Source organism: Orcinus orca, chromosome 13, assembly GCF_937001465.1.
Source record: "Orcinus orca chromosome 13, mOrcOrc1.1, whole genome shotgun sequence".
In the NCBI taxonomy this organism is placed as follows: Eukaryota; Metazoa; Chordata; class Mammalia; order Artiodactyla; family Delphinidae; genus Orcinus; species Orcinus orca.
The window spans coordinates 71,606,907-71,626,826 of NC_064571.1; the positions used below are offsets into that span (position 1 = coordinate 71,606,907).

At 41.8% G+C, this 19,920-nt stretch overlaps 2 protein-coding genes and 1 long non-coding RNA gene across 4 annotated transcripts in view; 1 reads left to right on the forward strand and 2 right to left on the reverse strand.

Annotated features, from left to right (window-relative positions):
- Window positions 1–14,888, reverse strand: part of LOC125960758 (uncharacterized) — a 45,957-nt gene extending 31,069 nt beyond the window's left edge. For both annotated transcript variants that reach the window (XR_007470752.1, XR_007470751.1), the window contains exon 1: window positions 1,566–14,888. This is a non-coding gene — a long non-coding RNA (uncharacterized LOC125960758). The remainder of the gene's footprint in view (window positions 1–1,565) is intronic.
- Window positions 1–15,611, reverse strand: part of RAB10 (RAB10, member RAS oncogene family) — a 75,276-nt gene extending 59,665 nt beyond the window's left edge. The window contains exon 1 of the mRNA XM_004268104.3: window positions 14,950–15,611. Within this exon, the coding sequence (XP_004268152.1) occupies window positions 14,950–15,076 (127 nt within the window). The 5' untranslated portion in view covers window positions 15,077–15,611. The remainder of the gene's footprint in view (window positions 1–14,949) is intronic.
- DTNB (dystrobrevin beta) overlaps window positions 1–19,920 on the forward strand; it is a 608,309-nt gene that overhangs the window by 62,207 nt on the left and 526,182 nt on the right. The gene's annotated exons all lie outside the window — the stretch shown is intronic.

A 19,920-nucleotide genomic window follows, 5' to 3' on the forward strand; every position in this document is an offset into this window, starting at 1 on the left:
AAAGAGTAATAGCATTTATATATATATATATATATATATATATATATATATATATATATACACATGTGTATGTATATCTTCATCACCAATGACTTAAACAGTGCCTACTAAAAAGCATAACGTAGAAAAAAAGTAAAAAATCAGCTCAAGAAAATGTGTTGGGGGCTAAAGAAGAAAGTTTAAAAAAAGTCCTGTAATCTGTGGCACCTACATATAGACATCTTACTAAAGAAAGTTTTTCAGAAGAGAAATTGAAGAAAAATTAGAGGGGGAAGGGGCTTCCCTGGTGGCACAGTGGTTAAGAATCCACCTGCCAATGCAGGGGACACGGGTTCGAGCCCTGGTACAGGAAGATCCCACGTGCTGTGGAGCAACTAAAGCCCGTGCGCCACAACTACTGAGCCTGCGCTCTAGAGCCCGTGAGCCACAACTACTGAGCCCACTCGCCACAACTACTGAAGCCCACATGCCGAGCCTGTGCTCCACAATGAGATGCCCAAGCACTGCAATGAAGAGTAGCCCCCTCGCTGCAACTAGAGAAAGCCCATGCACAGCAATGCAGACCCAAGGCAGCCAAAAATAAATACATAAAAATAAATTTTAAAAAAAAAGATGAACCAAAATTGATAGGACCACTTTGTAAAATCGTTCAGTACTATGTGTGAAAGCTAGTACCTACCAAAGCTAAATATATGCATACACCATGACCCAGCAATCCCACCCCTAAATACACATGCAAGAGGACTGTGTGCGTATTTTTAAAAAAAGAAAAAGAAAAAAAATTAGAGGGGGAAGTTGTGATATTATAGTGTAAAAATTAGTTATTTGAGTGTATCAGGTTAACAATGAAATTATTTTTATTCCCTTAAGCACCCATTGATCATCAGTCACAAATACCCCAAAAAGGAAACTGTCCATCTGTTGCTTAATTTATAGTTACCTGTGTTATATAAGATATTACTATTAAACACTTTTATTAGAATATTTTATTGTACAGAGAAATACAAACTGCTAAACCCTGTCTGACTTATCCAAAAAGCCCATTATTCTTTTTTTTTTTTTTTTTTTTTGCGGTACGCGGGCCTCTAACTGTTGTGGCCTCTCCCGTTGCGGAGCACAGGCTCCGGACACGCAGGCTCAGCGGCCATGGCTCACGGGCCCAGCCGCTCCACGGCATGTGGGATCTTCCCAGACCAGGGCACGAACCCGTGTCCCCTGCATCGGCAGGCGGACTCTCAACCACTACGCCACCAGAGAAGCCCAGCCCACTATTCTTGAGGGAGGCATATTAAGTTAAGAGCATGGCTGACTTCCTGGAAGTCCATCTTAGAGCTTAGGTTTAAGCCAGTTTCATTAAGATGCTATTTATGGTCCTGACATTCACAAATCTGTGGAGACCCTTTTTGAATCCATTTAAAATAGAGAAATTACTTCTGTAAATGTTTCATTCAATATGAAAAAAAAATCCTTATATTTATCCCCCAAAACTGGTTCACTCACATTTTAAAGGATAATCCTCCAACAATCCTAATACTTGAGAACTAGTGAGTAAATCTTAAATTTACCTCATCCAAGCTCATAATTTTGTTTGGATTATATTCACCCTCAGGCTTCACTTTTCCATCGATGCATCCCAATTTTTAAAATTCTTTCTGAATACAAGAAATAATTTCATTTTATTATAATAAAGCATTTATCTAGCATCTTGTGGAAAAATTATTCCACAAAAGTCAAACTCTGATTATACATACATAAGGCAACAAAACTCATTTTTTATTATGTCTCCAAAATATATCAAACTTTCTACTTCAACAGAGACTACAGAAGATAAAAGAACTTCTAGGGAATTCCCTGGTGGTCCAGTGATTAGGACTCAGTGCTTTCACTGTCACAGCCGGCATTCAACCCCTGGTCGGGGAACTAAGACCTCGCAAGCTGTGCGGCACGGCCCAGAAAAAAAAAGGAACTTCTCATTGGCCATAATCATCAATTCACAAATCTGTAACTGTATCGTATGGTAATACAATCTTTAATCTTTGTCTTAGTTTTCAGTTCTCCTACCTATATGTCTATCTCGTCTCATTTCTGCTGGCTGGACATGTCACCTGCATAAAAACAAAAGTCTGCTGCTTCTTCAGGGTCTAATAAAATGGAATTAAAAAACAAAGTCAGTAAGGCACTAAGAAAACACTAAGTACTATGTGTGGCTTTAATTTAGGTGATTTGTGAATATACTATTTGTTTTCATCTGGATTATGTTCAGAGGTTAATGGAAGACTAATCTCTAGATACATGTAAGTGTTTCCACCTGACTGTTTAAAATTCTGTATCTTAAAAAAAACAAAACAAAACTTTCTTTCATGAGGTATAGCAAACATAACTTTGTAAGACAAAACAGTAAAGGGCATAAAGCTTGTATTTCCCACAAATATGAAATGTCTTAGAAGAGCAGCAAAGATATTGAGAATCAGATTCTAACTTAGGTGCTGAGAAAGTAGTGGTATTTTGGTGCACTTTTCAAAATTCTCCACTAGAACTTAAACACCACAAGGATAGGCACCAAGTTGTACTACTCACCACTGCATCTCTGGCGCTCACAGAGAGTGCCTGACACATTGTAAAACCTCAACGGCAAGTGCAAAGGCTTATAGCTTAATTTCCTACTTTATTTTTGAAAAATGACTATGGCACACAAATCTTTAATCTATTTTGAATCAGACACCACTTCATACACAAAATAAACTATCTAAAGAGACATAAAAGCAAATGTAGCAAAATATTGGCAATTGGTGAATCTAGAGGAAGGATATAAGAGGATTCATTATAATAAGTATCTTTCCTGTAGGTCTGAAACTTTGCAAAAGAAGAAAAAAGTTTTCAGAATTCTTACTCACTTAAGCAAAGAGCTAACACTTGAACAGTTATTTTGATATTATATTTACCTTCCACAGCACTCTTGTCCATTTATTATGCTGAATATATATTCCCACACACAAAAATATGCAAAAAGACACTACTGGATTTTTAAAAATTCACACGTAACCATTAATGTCTAATTTAAGGAAGGCAAAGTTAGTAAGACTGAGAATATACAAAGAGGTAGACTAACTCTACTCACACTTTGTAGGGAAAAATGTTTACTAGTAGGTTTCAAACCAGCTAAAAATCAAGCGGGCGATACCTTATCATTCAATGCCAAGTGCTATAATATATAGGACCCACTGCAATCCTCTGACAGATTATGAGTTTGCTGAATCATTTGTTGGTCAGTATTCTATAAAATAGTATACATCGAGAGCAAAAGACTGAAATTTAAGACTACAGTCATACTCTGTTCAAAAAGCAAAAAATACTCTCCCTTTCCCCCAAGTAAATCAGCCAAGAATTATACATCTAAATTAAAGCTCTTTCCTTTAAATGGTGCTGTTGTGAATACTCTGATTCCCTACTACATTCATTTGACTATCCTAAATAACAAAAATATCAGTATTTTGAGGATGGACTAGATATTTACAAGAACAGTAGCAAAGTATCGTCCATCCCTAATCCTACTGGATGTTATTTATGAGTTAAAAAGTGGAGTCAAAAATCATTTGGAGTCAAAAATTACTTCAAATTCCAGTTAAACTAGAAGAGAAAAATCTTTCTGACCCCTTCTCTCCAAAATCACACCAAAACTTCAAGGAAAACAAGAAATATAAAGAGTTTACAAATGGAGAGACACTGTAACTAACCACAATAGATGAAGAAGTTTATGACCTCAGAACCCACTGAAGAAGATACCAATGAGGAGCAAGCCAATTCACGTCTAAATAGGAGGTTTAGCAATAGGAGGTATTAGGTACCAGGCAGAAAGTAAAGGCTGATTGAAGGTTTATATAAGGACACCCCAAGACGTAGCCTCCATTTCACATAACCAGATATTACCACTCCTCAAGACCTAGCAGGAGTCTAAAGATTTATTCTCTAGAAAATGTGAAACTGACACACTCTGAATTCAGGAACAAGAGGTTCAGTGGAGTGTGGAGATGAATCTAAAACCAGGGAGATTAAAAAGCCCCACCCATGTTTACAAAGCTCACGAACATCTTTTCAAAGACCCATTCTTTTTTTTTTTGGCACTTTTTAAAAAAATCTTATTGAAGTGCAGCTGATTCAACGACCCATTCTTAATTATGAACGTATGTCCTGAAATCACCAATCATTTGAGAAAGGCCTCTAAAATAAAATACAGAATAAAACAAACATGGGTATGGAAAACTTGAAGGAAAAAGAGAGTCAAGAAGAAAATGTCAAAAAACCTATCTTCCAAGAAAGATACCGTATTTATAAAACAGGAACAGAATGCTTAAAAAACAAATTTTAAGGAATAAAGCAGAAAAAGCACTAGAAATTTAAACATACTACAGCTGAAATAAAATCTTCAATAGAAAAGTTAAAAGATAAAGTCAAAGAAATCTCCCAGAAAGAACGAATTAGCAAAGCTAGAAAATAGAAAATTATACAATCAATCCAGGAAGTCCAACATCCAACTAAAAACAGAAAAAAAAGGGAAGAAAATCACAGGAGGAAAAAATGTAAGAAAACGTGAAGAAGTTAAGGACCTGGAAAGGCCCACCAAGTATCGAGAATGATAGATTTATTTTTAAAAAGACCCACCCACTAAGGTACATGATCTGTTACCAGGAATTCAAAAAAATTAAAAAATCTAAAAACTTACAGAGACAAACTAGGCCATAAACGATGGATAAATAATCAGAATGAGGGCTTCCCTGGTGGCGCAGTGGTTGAGAGTCCGCCTGCCGATGCAGGGGACGCGGGTTCGTGCCCCAGAACGGGAAGATTCCACATGCCGCGGAGCGGCTGAGCCCGTGAGCCATGGCCGTTGAGCCTGCGCGTCCGGAGCTGAGCCTGCGCATCCGGAGTCCCGCAACGGGAGAGGCCACAACGGTGAGAGGCCAGTGTACCGCAAAAAAAAAAAAAGAATCAGAATGGTATTGTACCTGCCAACAACATCAGAAGCTAAAAGACAAAAGTAATACTTTCAAAATCCTAAGGGAAAATTATTTTCAAACCAGAACCCTAGGCCCTGTCAAACTTTCGATGGAGTGAAAGAATTTAGACATTATCAAATATGGAAAGTCTCAAAAAATGTCCTTTGCCATGTACCCTTTTTGCAAGAAGCTACTAGAGAATGATATGATCCAAGGCGATAAATTAACAACAGTATCTCACATGAGAGAGGCTAAGGGAACGGAAGCAAGAAGGAGAAAGACCTAGAAGAGAGGCATCCAGGAAGAAATATATATCTATCTCTAATGGCTTGACTGTGTAGAAAGTCATTCTGAGAGGTTGTTGAAGGATATAGGAAGACTTGCTAATGGGTAAAGGAAATTAATCAAATAAAGAGAACTTTCAACTTCGGAGAAAAGGAAACAGAGTCATAACAGACTATTTGGCTTGATAGGGAATATTCACATGGCCATATTAACGTAACCACTGGATATCAATTTAACAAAAAAAACTGGGATAAAAGTGGGATGAGATTATAACAGGTTAAAATTTCCATCTAATATTAATACTCAAGAGATGGCTGTATACCTTATATTTTGAAAATATAGGAGTATATAACAGAAGAGGTAGAAGATGCTTCTAAAGAAAAGGACTGAAGATGGAGAGGAAATGAGTCAGGAGACTGCTTTTTTTGTTACTATAAATCTCTTAGCAGTTTACTTAACTTCAAATATGTGTACACATCACTGGTAAAAATTAACTTTAAAAAGCTTTCAAGGGACTTCCCTGGTGGTGCAGTGGTTCAGAATTCGCCTGCCAGTGCAGGGGACACAGGTTCAAGCCCTGGTCCGGGAAGATCCCACATGCCACGGAGCAACTAAGCCTGTGCGCCACAACTACTGAAGCCCACGTGCCACAACTATTGAAGCCCACGTGCCTAGAGCCCATGCTCCGCAAGAAGAGAAGCCACCGCAATGAGAAGCCCGCACACTGCAACGAAGAGTAGCCTCCGCTCACCGCAACTCGCGTGCAGCAACGAAGACCCAACGCACCCAAATAAATAAAATAAAATGTATAAAGAGCTCATGAAACTCAATAGTAAAAAAAAAAAAGAAAAAAGAATGCAATTAGAAAATGGGCAACTGACGTGAACAGATATTTCACCAGAGAACACACAGATGGCAAATAAGAACATAAAAAGATTTTTCAACACCTCTGGCTATCAAGGAAATGCGATTTAAAACAACAATGAGATTATTACTACACACTTATCAGAATAGCTAAAGCACAAAATAGTAAAACCACCAAATGCTGGTGAAGATGCAGAGAAACAAGGTCACTCACACGCTATTGAAGGAATATAAAATAGCACAGCCACTGGAGAAACAGTTCAGTAGTTTCTTATAAAACTAAACATGCAATTACCATATGACCCAGTAATTGCACTATTAGGCATTTATCCCAGAGAAACAAAAATTTATGATCATACAAAACCTTCTACACAAAAATTCATAGCAGCTTTATTTATAACAGCCAGAAACTGGAATCAGCCCAGGTGTTCCCCAATGGGTGAGTCGTTAACCAAACTGTGGGGAATGCATACCATGAAATACTACTCAATAATAAAAAAGGTACTACTGATGCATACAACTTGGATGAATCTCCAGGGAATTAAGCCGACTGAATAAAAGCAAATCCCAAAAGGTTACATCGTATATGGTTCCATTTATATTACATTTGTGAATGACAAAATTTTATAAATGGAGGACAAATTTTTGGAGGAGAGAAGCGGGGGTGGAGGGAGGAAAGGGGTATAGTTAAAAAAGAACACAAGGGATCCTTGTCTCTTGGAACTGTTCAGTATCTTGACTGTGGTGGTGGCTACATGAACCTACAGAAGTGACAAAACTGTAGTGAATTTCATACACACACAAATGAGTACAAGTAAAACTAGAGAAATTTGAGTAAGACTGGTGTGCTGTAACAGATGACAATATCCTGGTTGTGATATTATACCACAGTTTCACAAAATGTTACCATTAGGAGAAACTGGGCAAAGTGTACAAGGGATCCTTCTGTACTGCTTTTTACAACTGCATGTGAATCTACAACTGCCTTAATAAAAATGTCAATTTAAAAAAGCCTGCGTAAGCACTGCTACTGATATGAAAGAAACAAATCAATACTGTCCTCTGTTCTGATTTTGCTACATTGTACTTTTTGGGTCTCCAGAATAATGTTTCTTTCCATTTTCTAATGTTTTACAACCTTGGATGCTCTGTTTGCTGGAAACTTAGTGTTCCATCACCAGTTGCTGTTTTCCCCAAAAATATGATTTTTCATCTCTGGAAAGAAGGATAAATATCAAGCAATTACTTTCGTTTGTAACTCAAACTATATGGTACTACTATCTTCAAATATAATGTTTTTTCTCATTTGAGATTTACCTTCAGATGAGTTTTCTTCACCAAAATTTTACTCTAGTCATCTTTTCAAATTCCTTTTCTTATTACCCAAATTTAAAGGACTTAATCCATTAACCCCCAATATTCACCTCTTTGAAGGAAGCAAATCCATGACCTTTTCAAGACTTTTATCAGTCTTTGGGTTCAGACAATGGTCTCAACACTTTATAGCTCTTTTACACTCTACCTTTATGACTGAACCATCTCCATAAGCAGTCTTCCCATGCAGATCTCTTAGCTATTCACAAATTTATATTTTGTGCTAAATAACAGTCTCTTATTTGTAAATCAACTCAACAAGCCCCTATTTCTCGGTTAATCACAATTGCTATCACAGCACTGGCTGGGCAACTCTGTACTGTTAAAAGTTGAAACAGATTGACAGTATTTCTCCTATCATTCTTTCCCTTTACAAACCGAACAGGAATATCAGTATTTCCTTTGCCACATCTCGTATACCATTATACATGATAATTCTTGAAAATAAAATAATCATTTCTAACATTATCAGCTCAGCTCTGCTGTGTTACGCTCTGTTTGCAAAAGACAAATAACCTGAACAAACCCCTTGGTATTTGGTGCTGAGACTTGTTACTTTCCCACTTCTGTCAAAACAAAGACAAAACAACAATAAACCACTGTAACTCCACTTTTCAAATTAAAACTGATGAGTAGGAGAATGACCCTATCATTAATTTTTTCAAACAAAACAATGAAATTCTCAGGATGAGAAACACAGCCATGAACAGGATTGGATGTGGATTTTAGTCAAAACTCTTTCACTAATTAGCCATATAATCTTCTGCAAGTTACCTCCCCTCATCAGTCTCAGTTTCCTGACTCAGTTTCCCTGGTGGTGCAGTGGATAAGAATCCGCCTGCCAATGCAGGCGACATGGGTTTGATCCTTGGTCCAGAAGATCCTACATGCTGCGGAGCAACAAAGCCTGTGCGCCACAACTACTGAGCCTGAGCTCTACAGCCCACGAGCCACAACTACTGAGCCCACGTGCCACAACTACTGAGGCCTGCCCGCCTAGAGCCTGTGCTCTGCAACAAGAGAAGCCACTGCAATGAGAAGCCCACGCACCGCAACGAACAGCAGCCCCCCCACTCTGCTCACTGCAACTAGAGAAGCCTGCGCCCAGCAACTAAGACCCAACATGCTAAAAAAAGGAAAAAAAAATTCATATTAGGGTATTTTCCTGTATTAATATTCCAAGGAGATCTATGTAGATACACACAACAAAAAGACAAACCTGCCTTCAGTATCTGAAAGTACAGACCGGTAATAATAAAGCATGGGAAAGTACCTTAAAGGATCCTCTTGACTCAATGACCACTGGTTAACAGTAGTTATCACATGAAAAGTGAGGGGCTGTCTGTGATTAAATGCCCTTTTAGAGAGCTGTGTCAAGTGGCAAAGAGTTTTTTGGGGGCTTTTTGGTAGTAAAATATACGTAACATAAAATTGACCATTTAAACCATTTTTTAAATTTCAGTAAAAAAAACACATAACATAAAAATATACCAACTTAACCAGTTTTAAGTGTATAGTGTAGTAGTGTTAAGTGTATTTGCATTGATACACAACAGATCTCCAAAACTTCTTCAGCTCATAAAACTAAAACTATACTCTATCCATTAAACAACTCCCCATTTCCCCCTCCCCCCAGTCCCTGGGAGACTATCATTCTACTTTCTACTATTCTACTTTCTGTTTCTATGAATTTGACAACTTTAAATACCTCATATAAATGGAATCATGCAGTATTTGTCCTTCTGTGCATGTTAACCATTTCTAAGTATACAATTCAGTGGCATTAAATATATTCACACTGCTGTGCAACCATCACCACTATCCATCTCCAAAACTTTTTTATCTTCCCAAACTGAAACTCTGTACCCTTTAAGCAATAATTCCCCACTAACTGAAATTCTGTACACATTAGCCAATAACTTCCCATTACCCAGTCCCCAGGCCCTGGTAACCACTATTCTACTTTCTCTATGAATTGACCTATTCTAGGTACCTCACATAAATGATTTTATGCAGTATTTGTCTATTTGTGTCTGGCCTGTTTCACTTAGCATAGTGTTTTCAGTGTTTATCCATGTTGTAAAATCTATCAGAATTTCACTCCTTTTTAAGGTTCAATAATATTCCATTGTATGTATATGCTACATCTTGTGTATCCATTCATTGGTCTATGCACATTTGGGTTGTTTCCACCTTTCGGCTACTGTGAATAATGCTACTAAACAGACAATAACAAGTGTTGATGAGGATGCGGAGAAATAAGACCCTGGTGCAGTGCTATGGCAACATAAAACTGTGCAGCCACTGTGGAAAACAATATGGTGGTTTCCCAAAAAATTAAAAATAGAATTATGGTATGATCTAGCAATGCCACTTCCAGGTATATACCCAAAAGAACTGAAAGCAGGGACTCGAACAGATAAGTCTATGACAAAGTTCTTTTTTTTTTTCCCAAAGTTAATTTTTGATGTCAGTCATCCTAATGGATGTGAAGTAACGTCACATAGTGGTTTTGATTTGCATTTCCCTAATGATTAGTGATGTTGAACATCTTTTCATGTGTTTACTGGCCCTTTGTATCTTCTTTGGGAAAATCTCGGGATAGTTCTTAATCAATCCTAAAAATACAAGTTCAAATGAAAGAAATTCCTTAGGCGGGCTTCCCTGGTAGTGCAGTAGTTGGGAATGTGGGGGACACAGGTTCGAGCCCTGGTCCGGGAAGATCCCACGTGCCGCAGAGCAAGTAATCCCATGCGCCACAACTACTGAGCCTGTGCTCTCAAGCCCGTGAGCCACAACTACCGAACCCACATGCCACAACTACTGAGCTCGCGCGCCTAGAGTGGGAGCTCTGCAATAAGATAAGCCACCTCAATGAGAAGCCCGCGCACCGCAGCGAAGACCAACACAGTCAAAAATAAATAAATAAATAAATAATTTTTTTTTTTTTAAAGAAAAATTCATTGGGCACGCTGGCATTCCTGCAGCATGAGCCATTGCCTGGGTGTCACAGCAAAGTCCTGTCACGTTTAATATGAAAAAGGTTTTGCTCAATTCTCTAAAAAGCAGCCTCTCATATAAAATGGGCTCATTTCAATTAAATAAACCAATTCTTAAATGCATGTTAGTGGAACCATCCTACTCTTCCAACGCTTAGTAAAAACACTCAGAAAGACAACAAAAAGGGTGTGTTCATTTTATACCTCTCCCAGAGGCAAGAGCCTTTACCAATTTAATTTTTTTTTTTTTCGGTATGCGGGCCTCTCACTGTTGTGGCCTCTCCCGTTGCGGAGCACAAGCTCCAGACGTGCAGGCTCAGCGGCCATGGTTCACGGGCCCAGCCGCTCCGCGGCATGTGGGATCCTCCCGGACCGGGGCACGAACCCATGTCCCCTGCATCGGCAGGCGGACTCTCAACCACTGCGCCACCAGGGAAGCCCACCAATTTAATTTTTTACATGGAACCCAGAGACTCCGTTTCCCAGTGAAAGACAGTCCTAACAGAAAAAGTAATATGAAGTCGAGGGGTGGAGGGAGGATTAACAACACCAAAAGACAGCACTTTCAGTAAAACAGCCCACTAAAAATTTCTGCTTTGGGACGAGTCCAAGTACCTACCATATCACGAAAAGGGTAATGCTTTCCTGAGCTCATACTGCCAACAGGGTTATAGCCAAATAAACCAATGAAATCTGCTCATCCAAAACTAGTAACTCTCTTTAGCAAATACTTCAACAATCTGAATTTCCAAGACCAGTTTTACCCTAAAATTACTCTATTAGCCAAACAGCTGATTTTCTTATGTAAAATCTGACCTCAATCTACTTCACATATTTAATGCTCAGAAAGTAGGTAGACAAGAAATGTTAAAATAAAACTAGCCAATTCTAGAGGATGCTGATTATACTTACTGTCTGTCTGCCTGCCTTCATTCACTATTTACCATGCACCCATTAAATGCAGGGACTCTTCTAGGTGCTTAGCATCTATCAGCTAAAAGACAAAGCCCTCTGTCCTTGTGCAGCTTATATATTCCAGTGCCCTTGGATTCACTTTGCGATTGGTGAGTGTGGAACATACCAGTAATTTGTTTTTACAACTCTGTCTGCAATAAATCTGACCATAAACATCATACACAATTTCTGACACAGATGTGTGGGAAGTGAAAATATACAGAAAATTTTAAATACGGTAGTCTGTGTAAGCACTGTAAGTAAGCACCATAAGCCTATAAAAATTATTTCTTCCAAGAATCAATAGCCAATAAGTAACTGAAATGACTGTGCCTAAAATAATGAGGGCCAGCGTTATACCGGCAGTTTGGCCCTACTGAACACCTGCAAGGTAACTACTTCTGTCCAAACCTCAAGAGGTTTTAACAATCAAGTGACAACTCAAATTTCAGTATCATTCATAATTAGAGAGTGCTCTAGATTTTTTAAAAAGCAAAGCAAAACAAAAAAACATCCTAGTCAACTGATGAAATTTAAAATGTCCTAAAAGTAGTACACATTCCAAGTATCTCTAATCATCTGCACATTAGCCAACTGGCTAGTTTATACTGTTCAAACATGCATTGTCCAATATGGCAGCACTAGCCACACTCAGCACCTGAAATGTGCTTAATCTAAATTGAGATGAGCTGTAAATATAACATACACTCTGGAGAAAAAGAATGTAAAATGTCTCAACTATTTTTTAATCTTGATTACATAATAAAATTATAAGACTGGATAACATGAGTTAAAATTAGTATTAAATACTTCTTTTACTTTTTAAATGTGGCTACTAAAAAATATTATCTATGTGACTCACATTATATTTCTTTTGGATGCACTGGTGTTAAGATGCCAGCAGACTTCTAAAACCTGCACACAGAGCTAATACATGCAATGTGTTGGAGCTGTACTCAGAATTTTACACCCATGTATTTATCCATTTCTCAGCTTACACTGTTCAATATATCTTATATATCAAAATATCATACATATCACACTTTTATATCAGAATATTAAAGTTTCAGAATCTAAAGTGAAATTGTTTAGCAGAGCACTAACAAATATTTGTGTGAACACTGCATGCAGGGCATTCAATCCATAAAGTACCTTGTTCTGCCTCACTTCAGCAGCAGAAGGGTCACAAGTTCCACATACAGCTAATATGCATGCACTGTGCTCCTACAGTGTGCCTCGCACCACGCTAGGTGCTTTGCTCTCAATGACCCATAAAATCCTCACAACTACCTTATGTGATAGGTCCTATTATTAACACTATTTAAAGAAGAAACAAGCAGACAGAGATTAATTAACTTGCCAAAGTTCCCTAACTAGTAACCTGTGGAACTAGGATTCCAACCCAGCAGGTTTGATCCTAAATTACTACACATTTTCCCTAGTAAAAAGACTACACAAGGAATTCCCTGGCGGTTCAGTGGTTAGGACTCCCAGCTTTCACTGCAGAGGGCGCAGGTTCAATCCCTGGTCAGGGAACTAAGGTCCCACAAGTCTTGCGGGGCAGCCAAAAAAAAAAAAAAAAGTAAAAAAGAAAGACTACACAAGAAGATTATGTCATTATCTTACATGATTGGGCTTTAGTTGAGGGTATGCACTCATTAAAAAAGACAAGAGTAGATGGAGTTAATGTTTTGCTTCCTACCCTCCACCCCCTACCCTTCTCAATGAAAGGTTAAAGTTGACCACGTGAATTAAATCCCTGATCTTACTACAGGTTTATTCAATGCTCCCTTTTCCAGAAAGGCCCTACCCCACCCGTGTTCCAATTCCTATCTGTCCTTCAGACTTCATTTTAGACACCATCTCCATGCAAGCACCTAATTTGGACTAGTCACCCCTCCTTCCCATGCTTACCCCCACTGTAGCACTTTCCACACTCTATTGTGATTGTCCTCACTAGACTGCTCCTTAAAAGGTCTATTGTGTTCACTTATGTATCCCCAGTCCCTAAAACAGTGCCTAGCATTAGGTGCTCAATAAATGTTTACTGAACTATCTAACTACCTGACCCACCCAGATACAGCTAAAAGTGGAATATTAAAAGTAAACATAGTGGTAGGAAGTGCTAACCCACAGGCAGAGAACAAGTTCTAAGTTTCGTGAAATTTATGACAGGTCTAGAGAGCAGTATGACACTCAGGAAATAATTACAATGACCCCCTCCCCCCAAAAAAGGGAGTAAAATCAAAACGTAGTTTAAATGATCACTTGCCCAATTTAAATTCAGTAAAATTTGTTTTATGAGAATGAATTAAGTAGCTGACAAATATTTATCACAAGAAATCCAAATCAACGATTCCAAATGCTATAAACTGTTTGAAATCAGCTTAATTGTGACAACTACCAGAGTTCAAAGACTACAGTTGCTTTTTTAAAAACTCATCTTAGTATAAAACTAGTTACACTTAAAAATGGGTTTCATTGCACTGCCCCAACGCTGTGTTCTGGGCCCCAAGTGACAGAGACAACTATGTGTCCTTTAAAATATTTATTGTGTGGGGGGGAAAAAACGGATTTTGCATACAACCCATTTAACACAATTCGTGTTAATGCACTAAATTGTCTCAGCAGAGTCAAATGGGACTTTCCTAGAGCGTTCCCTTTTCTTTTCCTAAACGGGAAACCGATTTAAAAGGTCAATCTTTAGCTCTTATTTTCACACTAAATAATTCTGAAACATGAGGTGAAAAGTACATTAGAAGTCCCAAGGCTATGACTGGCAAGACACTTCCCTGTAAATTCTAGCGTAAACAGAAGGGAGAACTTCATTTTTTCGGGTTCGAGGACAGAAGCTGATCGTCTCCATTAGATTACTGCTTCTGTTGATGTCTCGAACAGCTCTGTGAGCAAACATGCCAGAGAGTCCCACCCCAAGCACGAAGAGCCTCCGATTGTTTGACACATCAATGGATTAGTCAACGCCGAGCAACTCACTTTTCCCTTCTAATTTGCCTTAATTATTCCTCACACAAATCCTCAAGTTTACTTTAAGACCATATGGAATCTTCTTTGCCCTGAAGTATGAATCCAGGCCTTTACCAAATGACTCCTAGTGCTTCAGTCCCAACCACCAAAATAAATCCCTTACAAATATCGTACAGCTAGTAACGCCACACAAACATGGAAAAAGCCAATCCAGACGCTTAAAGAAATAGGATTCTGGAACGCTGTTAATGCTGCATATTTTGTAACAGCAGGCACCGAGCAGAGTGAGAGACTTGAAAGCAAAAGACCGGATGCAAAGCTTGGGAAGACCCCGCCCCAGAAAGCTCGATGCCGATTCAAACAGTAACTTGGGTCTGTCGCCTGGAATCAGAATCACTGAAACAAAGGCGTATATTACTGGAAGCAAGATGTCTGGAATAAAAGAAACGGTTTGCAGATGCAGAGACCGCACACCACCCTCCCACAGGTCTTACCTATGGTGGAAATAAAGGTGGTATTGAAGGCATCATCCGAAAAACGAAAAAGGACGCAGGTCTTCCCCACTCCCGAGTCCCCTATCAGGAGCAGCTTGAAAAGCAGGTCGTACGTCTTCTTCGCCATTGGGAGGAGCGGCACAGGCTCTCGCCGCCGGCGGCCCCAAGGGATCGGTCCCTCTCACTACGGCCAACTCCTCCTCTCTCGGGCGTTCTCAGGCCGGAGGACCGGGAAAGCGTGGGAAAAAGGAGGGCTCGAGAGGGCGCGGGCGACCTAGGAACAGCCTCGTCGAGGAAGCCCCGACGGTGGAAGCGTCCGGTGCCTCCGAGGGCGGCGACCGCGGCTCCGCAGCCTCTCCCAGCCGCTCCGCCCGGTTCCGGGGAGTCGGTCGGGACAAAATGGCCTCCCCTCCCCCCTCAGGGCTGCTCGGCCGGGACGCTCCCACGGGCGAGCAAGCAAGCTCAGCCGTCGAGGGAGAGCGGCGGGCGTGAAGACAGTATCCCTCGCGAGCAGCCGCTCCGCGCTAGGACGCGGCGATGGCAGCGAAGGAGGACCCGGAGCCGACGAGCTCAGCTACATAGCCACAGGAAGCCGAGCCGCCCCGGCCAAAGCCACCTTTTCCCCGTGCCCTCTCACGCCGGCGTGCGCGCTGCCTGAGACGCACGCAAGGACGTACGCCCGCCCTCCCCTCGCGCCCTCGCCCTGCGGGCCGCCTCTGCGCACGCGCACCAGAGGGCGTGGGGGCCCGCGGGGGCGCAGAGTGGAGCGTTAGGTCTCCGAGCCTCAGTCTAAGCCCCGACGGAGACTAGAGAGGGGAGGGACGAGAGAGGGCGAGGCCGCGGGCGCGCTCCCTGCGGCCGTCTGATAGGGTGCGCAGCGTTACGAGCACGCCCCGCGGGGGGGCGCTGCCTAGTGACTGCGCAGGCGCGGCATGCTGGAGTAGCCCTTTGACATCCACCGTTTTCCTCCTCAGGTCGCTCACCGGGCTCAGCTGAGGATGCTTCGGGCCGCGTTTGGCGCGTGTGTTTCGCTGAGAGTCTTGGCGCAGCCAAGAGCTTGGGTCGCCGTGTGTTCCTGTGTAGCTGTAGCCGTAAATGTGAGAAAAAGTAGCGCCCTGGGTCATTTAATAGCCTCTTTGCTAAAATGAGGCGCATCCTGAGTGCCCTCTCTCGTGGCTAGTCGGGGCGGGGGAAACATTAAGCTCCGTCCCGGTTTACTTAAGGAACCAGAGTTGGCGTTCAAGAGAGCAGGAGTTTGAAATGGGAAAAACTGGCCACGCTGCTCAGTTGGGATGATGTAATCTGCCCTCCAGGGCGAGGAGTAGAGGGCCGAGGAACACTTGGGTGCAGGGCCAACCTCCCCACCAAGTGAAAGCGCCGGTGCTGTGCTCTACGTGGAGAACCGGCTCCAGAACTTGGACACTTTTTTTTTATTAATTAATTTTTTTATTATTTATTTTTATTTTTGGCTGCGTTGGGTCTTCGTTGCTGCACGCGGGCTTTCTCTAGTTGCGGCGAGCTGGGTCTACTCTTCATTGCGGTGCACGGGCTTCTCTTTGCGGTGGCTTCTCTTGTTGCAGAACACAGGCTTTAGGCGCCTGGGCTTCAGTAGTTGTAGCACTCGGTCTCAGTAGTTGTAGCACGCGGCCTCAGTAGTTGTGGCTCGCGGGCTCTAGAGCGCAGGCTCTGTAGTTGTGGCACACAGGCTTAGTTGCCCCGCGGCATGTGGGATCTTCCCAGACCTGGGCTCGAACCCGTGTCCCCTGCATTGGCAGGCAGAGTCTTAACTACTGTGCCAGCGGGGAAGCCCTTGGCCACCCTTTTGCAATAGGGAGAGCCCAATAGCACCATGCTGAGGAAGCGGGGCCCCTCCCTGCCGCCAGAATCGAACCATCAATGTACCAAATTGAGAGATAGTGAAGCCAGCCCCAACCCCGCTGCCTTTTCCTTGCACTTTCTTTTCATAGGCCTAGCACTCTTCCTTCCCTTTCTTTCCATCAGTCTCAGGTATACCTTCCCTTTCTTCTTCCTTTCTGTAGTTTAAATGTTCATACTCCTGCCCTACCTTTCTTAGTGTGTGTCATGGCTCCGAAGCACACCTAGGATGTGATGGCAGAGTAGTTGAACCTGGTGGGCTGGTTCAGCCCGATACAGGAGAAAACCCTGAGACATCTGGAAAGCAAGAAACAGGGATTGGGGCTTCCCTGGTAGCGCAGTGGTTGAGAGTCCGCCTGCTGATGCTGGGGAAGCGGGTTCGTGCCCCGGGCCGGAAAGATCCCACATGCCTCAGAGCGGCTGGGTCCGTGAGCCATGGCCGCTGAGCCTGCGCGTCCGGAGCCTATGCTCGGCAACGGGAGAGGCCACAGCAGTGAGAGGACCGCGTACCGCAAAAAAAAAAAAAAAAAAGCAACAGGGATTGGGAAAGAAGTAAAAACTGCATTTTTACGCCCCACCACCACCAAAATGTTTGTGTATTTAATATGTAATTAAAATTAGTCTTTAGGCAGTAGGGTAATCGTATTTCAGTCTCCCATTCTTTGAAGACTTGTCTTACATTCTTCTTTTCCAACTACCCCTAAAGCTTCGTTCGTTTCTGAAGATGCCTGTCTTCTCTAATCTCACTCTCCGCTCTGTTTCTGGAATTGCTCTTGTCATTTAAACCTTATTCTCTATGAATCATTCTTTCTCCAATTGGGAATGTCTTATTAGGAATAATGCCACAATTCTAAAATAGCCTAGCCATGCACATCACAAAATGAGCTATGATCAGTGCCTCACAGGTTTGTCATCAATTCAGAGTCATAACATTCAGGAAAATCATCAGTATTAATGTGATTCTTCCTTTCAAAAGAACTACAATTAACTCAAGCCCCAATGTTGTGAAGCATTTTAGAAAGTTATGATTTTTAAACATAGAAAGCCTAATTAGTTCCACTACATAAATGTTGGGGACAGTGGGCAACTAAAAATGAAAAATATTTTTTTTTAAATTTCTTTGTTTATCCCAGTTGTTTCCAACAGTTTTATCAGTTAGAGCCTTTTCTCCATGCACTCAATATTCTGGAACTTTAGTAATTAATTATACTATTAATGAAGTTTATTTAGTATTGTATCAGGATCCTAGAAGTTTAGAGCTGTAATATCTTTAAGTCATAATTCAACTCCTGCACGTAATTTACAGATGAGTCTAAGGCTCAGGGAGGTTAGGGACTTGCCAGAGGTCACACTGGCAGTGGCAGAGCCGGCCACTACATGCGCAAGGGAAAAGGGAAGAACACCTCTACAGGACATCATACTGCAAGAAGGCGAGAATTGGAAGGCTCAGCAAGTACTTAATGTTTGGCTTCCCTAAAATTAATTAAAGGTTTTGCTGCAGTGAGGCCTAAACCTCAAACCCTGTCTACCACTGAAGGCCACTAGAGTGATCAGGCATGATCTCTGACTCTAGAAAATAAGAATAAAATGGGAGTCCATGTAGGCCTAAAGGTATACCTAGAGTTGCGAAGTAATATTTGATAATAATTGAAACAGTGAAAGAAAATGCCAATTTAGTAGTAGTAGCTTGGAGCTTATACCTGCTTTTAAAATTGCTCTGTACAGGGCTTCCTTGGTGGCGTAGTGGTTGAGAGTCCGCCTGCCGATGCAGGGGACGCGAGTTCGTGCCCCGGTCTGGGAAGATCCTACATGCCGCAGAGCAGCTAGGCCCGTGAGCCATGGCTGCTGGGCCTGTGCGTCCAGAGCCTGTGTTCACAATGGGAGAGGCCACAACAGTGAGAGGCCCGCATACTGCAAAAAAAAAGAATTGCTCTGTACAGAATCTAGTCCAAATATGTGCAAAGCCAAGAAAGAAAATAGGTATATTTATATGTTCATACCAGTAATTAAGGTATTGTCTCTGTATTTTTCTAGAAAGTGCACAGCTGGCCAGTTCATGGTTCCAGTCTTCAGCTTCAACTTTCAGGACCTGCCTCTACAACATGTAAGAAATCCCTGCGTGAAAAGATAGTGACTCAGGATTGTCTTTATCATTCTTCCCACATGTATTTCCCAGTCTCTCTCCCTGATTTCTTCCTCTTTGATCTCTCTGCCCCTTGCTCTCTCTGTTATTGTTAAGAGTGAAGTCTTCCCAGGGACTTCCTGGTGGCACAGTTGTTAAGAATCTGCCTGCCAATGCAGGGGACACAGGTTTGATCCCTGGTCCGGGAAGATCCCATATGCTGCGGAACAACTAAGCCCGTGTGCCACAACTACTGAGCCTGTGCTCTAGAGCCCATGAGCCACAACTACTGAGCCCGCGTGCCATGACTACTGAAGCCCGCGCACCTACAGCCTGTGCTACACAACAAGAGAAGCCACTGCAATGAGAAGCCCGCGCACCGCAACAAAGAGTAGCCCCTGCTCGCCGCAACTAGAGAAAGCCCGCGTGCAGCAACGAAGACCCAACGTAGCCGAAAATTAATTAATTAATTTAAAAAAAAAAAAAAGAATGAAGTCTTCCCTTGAATGGCAGCCCCACTGCTAAGTCATCACATTGCTGTAAAACCTACCCCTCCAGTTCCTGGGACTTTGCCTATTTACTACTGCCTAGTTCCTGTGTTCACACTCTCATTCTTCCCCAGGGCCTTCTTAGAGGAAGGTCTTTGTTTGACCTTCCTGATGCTAAGTACTGATTGCCCAGAGGCTACCACTGTTCTTATCACCATAGCCTGCCAATATTCTGCTCTGCCTTCATATCTTGATTTAGTCCTACCTCCTGTTAGAGAATTACTGCCCCATGAGCCTTCCCCAGCACATTGGATGTGTTTGTTGTAGTCTGCAGGAATATCTCAGTTCTGAAATGCTGGCCTCCTCACCTGGCACTTAAGGAGCGCCAGGCCCTAGCCAACAAACTTTATTTCCTACCCTATCTATCTTCCACATACTAGTCTCTAGACAGGCTGAACTACTCATCTTTCTCACAGTTACTCTGTA